This window comes from Diaphorina citri, unplaced genomic scaffold (genome assembly GCF_000475195.1).
Source record: "Diaphorina citri unplaced genomic scaffold, Diaci psyllid genome assembly version 1.1 scaffold1534, whole genome shotgun sequence".
Lineage (NCBI taxonomy): Eukaryota > Metazoa > Arthropoda > Insecta > Hemiptera > Psyllidae > Diaphorina > Diaphorina citri.
The window spans coordinates 66,404-69,268 of record NW_007378960.1 but is presented as its reverse complement, the minus strand read 5'-3'; the positions used below and the strand labels follow the sequence as shown (position 1 = coordinate 69,268).

General features: G+C 23.2%; 1 protein-coding gene across 1 annotated transcript; it reads left to right on the top strand.

Moving 5' to 3' along the window:
- Positions 1 to 642: 642 nt before the first annotated feature.
- On the top strand, positions 643 to 1,892 carry LOC103516280 (transcription termination factor Rho; the record flags this gene model as incomplete). The annotated part of the gene is given in 8 exon segments (XM_017446982.2): positions 643 to 993; positions 996 to 1,124; positions 1,126 to 1,146; positions 1,148 to 1,336; positions 1,339 to 1,542; positions 1,545 to 1,616; positions 1,618 to 1,680; positions 1,682 to 1,892. Coding segments are annotated over 8 exon segments (1,236 nt in total), but the record flags the coding sequence as incomplete, so codon positions are not given.
- Between the last annotated feature and the right edge of the window lie 973 nt (positions 1,893 to 2,865).

The following is a 2,865-nucleotide window of genomic DNA, read 5'->3' as shown; positions in this document are numbered from 1 at the left end:
TAATATAATTTTAAATTTTAAAAATTATATATTAAATAAATCAAAAATAAATACAATATTAGAAAGAATAATGACTAAATATATCAAAGATATTAATTGATACATCTTTCGATAAGGATGTATTAAAAATCAAAATTACCTGTATTAGTGGATTTCTGGGCGGAATGGTGTGCTTGCAAAACAGTTTCAATAATTCTTAATGAGATTAGCAAAAAATACATAAATAAAATAAAAATTGTTAAAATAAATGTTGATTTAAATAAAATTGTCCCAGAAAAATTTAATATTAGAGGAATTCCAACATTAATTTTTATTTAAAATGGAAATAAAATATTGCACAAAAAGTAGGATCTTTAACAAAGAATGAATTAATTTCTTTTATTGATAACAATATCTAAATTCTTTTATTGATATAAAATTTAAATTTATTCATTTTAATCTATTAGTATTCACTTATAACATATTTATAACACATTACTGATAATATATCATTTCATTTAATCTATATTTATAATGCAATACATCATAAAATATTACTCAATTATATTATTTAATTTAATACATATTTTATTATACCCTTATTTTTTATTTAAAAGTTATTTTATATTATTAAAGTAAAAATTAAAAAATATCTAAATTTAAAATATTACATTTTATGGTTTAAAAATAGCAATTGATTTAGAAGTTAATAGTGTTAAACGTTTACGTAAGCAGGAATTAATGTTTGCAATTTTTAAAAAAAAAACAAAAATTGGAGAAAGAATATTTGGTGATGGTTCATTGGAAGTTTTGCCAGATGGTTTTGGATTTTTACGTTCACAAGGTAGTAATTATATGGCATCTTCAGATGATATATATTTATCACCATCTCAAATACGTCGATTCAATTTACATACCGGGATTTTGTGGAAAGGTGAAATAAGAGTTCCAAAGAATGGAGAGCGTTATTTTGCTTTATTAAAAATTAAGAAAGTTAATGGTGAAAAACCTGATTATCAAAAAAAAATAGAACTTTATTTGATAATTTAACTCCATTACATCCGAAAAAATTATTATTATTAGAGCGAAATATAGAAAGTAAAGAAAATATTACTGGAAGAATTATTGATTTAATAGCGCCTATTTGGAAAAGGTCAACGTGGTTTAACTAGTTGCGTCACCAAAATCCGGAAAATCTATAATATTGCAACATATTGCTCATGCAATTACTACTAATCATTCAGAAGCTATAATGATTGTAATGTTAATTGACGAAAGACCCGAGGAAGTAACAGAAATGCAACGTTCTGTAAGAGGAGAAGTTATTGCATCAACTTTTGATGAGCCTGCCTTATCGGTCATGTGCAAGTAGCTGAAATGGTTTTAGAAAAAGCGAAACGTTTAGTTGAGATGAAAAAAGATGTAATAATTTTATTAGATTCAATTACTAGATTAGCGCGAGCTTATAATACAGTTATTCCAGCATCTGGAAAAGTACTTACAGGAGGAGTAGATTCTAATGCATTACAAAGACCAAAACGTTTTTTTGGGGCAGCACGAAAATATTGAAGAAAGGCGGTTCATTAACTATTATTGCAACCGCATTAATTGAAACTGGTAGTCGAATGGATGATGTTAATATATGAGGAATTTAAAGGAACAGGTAATATGGAAGTTCATTTAGAACGTCGTTTAGCAGAAAAAAAGAGTCTATCCTGCTATAAATTTAAATAAATCCGGTACTCGTCGTGAAGAATTATTAATTCAGGATGATAAATTACAAAAAATTTGGGTATTACGAAAATTGTTATATAGTATGGATGAAATTGAGGCAATGGAATTTTTTTTGGATAAAATGAAATCAACAAAAAATAACTTTGAATTTTTTAATATGATGAAACAAGGCTAAATAAATCATAAAATATTATTAAATAATTGTTTTAATTTAAAACTTTACAAAATTATATCCTTAATTTAAAACTTTACAAAATTATATCCTTAATTTAAAACTTTACAAAATTATATCCTTTAAAACTTTACAAATTATATCCTTAATTTAAAACTTTACAAAATTATACTTTATAAAAATATGAAAAAAAATATTCATCCAAAATACATAGAAACACTTTTTCATGATATTTCAAATGATGCTAAATTTATTATTCGATCAACTATTAAAACATCTAATACTATTGAATTTCAAGGAAAAATATATCCTCTTGTAAAAATTGAAATATCATCAGAATCACATCCATTTTATACGGGAAAACATAAAATAGTTGATTCAACTGGGCGTGTAGAAAAATTTAGAAGAAAATATGGGGCTATAGGATCAAGAACCACAAAATAGTTTTTATAAATTTTTTAAAAAATTCAAAAATTATTCTTTTAATAAATTAATTTATAAATTTTAAAAATGTCTATTTTAAAAAAAAAAATTAAAAATTTAACATCTCCAAATAAAATAATTAAAAAAATAACAATTATTCTTTTAATTTTTTTTTTAACATTACCTATTTTTAGTAATTCTAATTTTTTTAATCATAATAATAATATAGAAGTTGGTTTTTCACCAGGAAATGCAAAAAAAATCGTTTTAAATGCAATTCAAGAAGCAAAAAAATCAATTGAAATTGCGGCATATTCTTTTACAAATAAAGATATCGCAAAAATTCTTGTTAAGTCTTATAAAAAGGGAATTAATATACGAATAATTGCTGATAAAAAAGCTAATAGTGGCAAATATACTGCTGTAACTTATTTGGCGAATAATAATATACCAATAAGATTAAATAATAATTATGCAATCATGCATAATAAATTTATAATTATTGACCATAAATCTGTTGAAACTGGATCTTTAAATTATACACAAAATGCAATGAA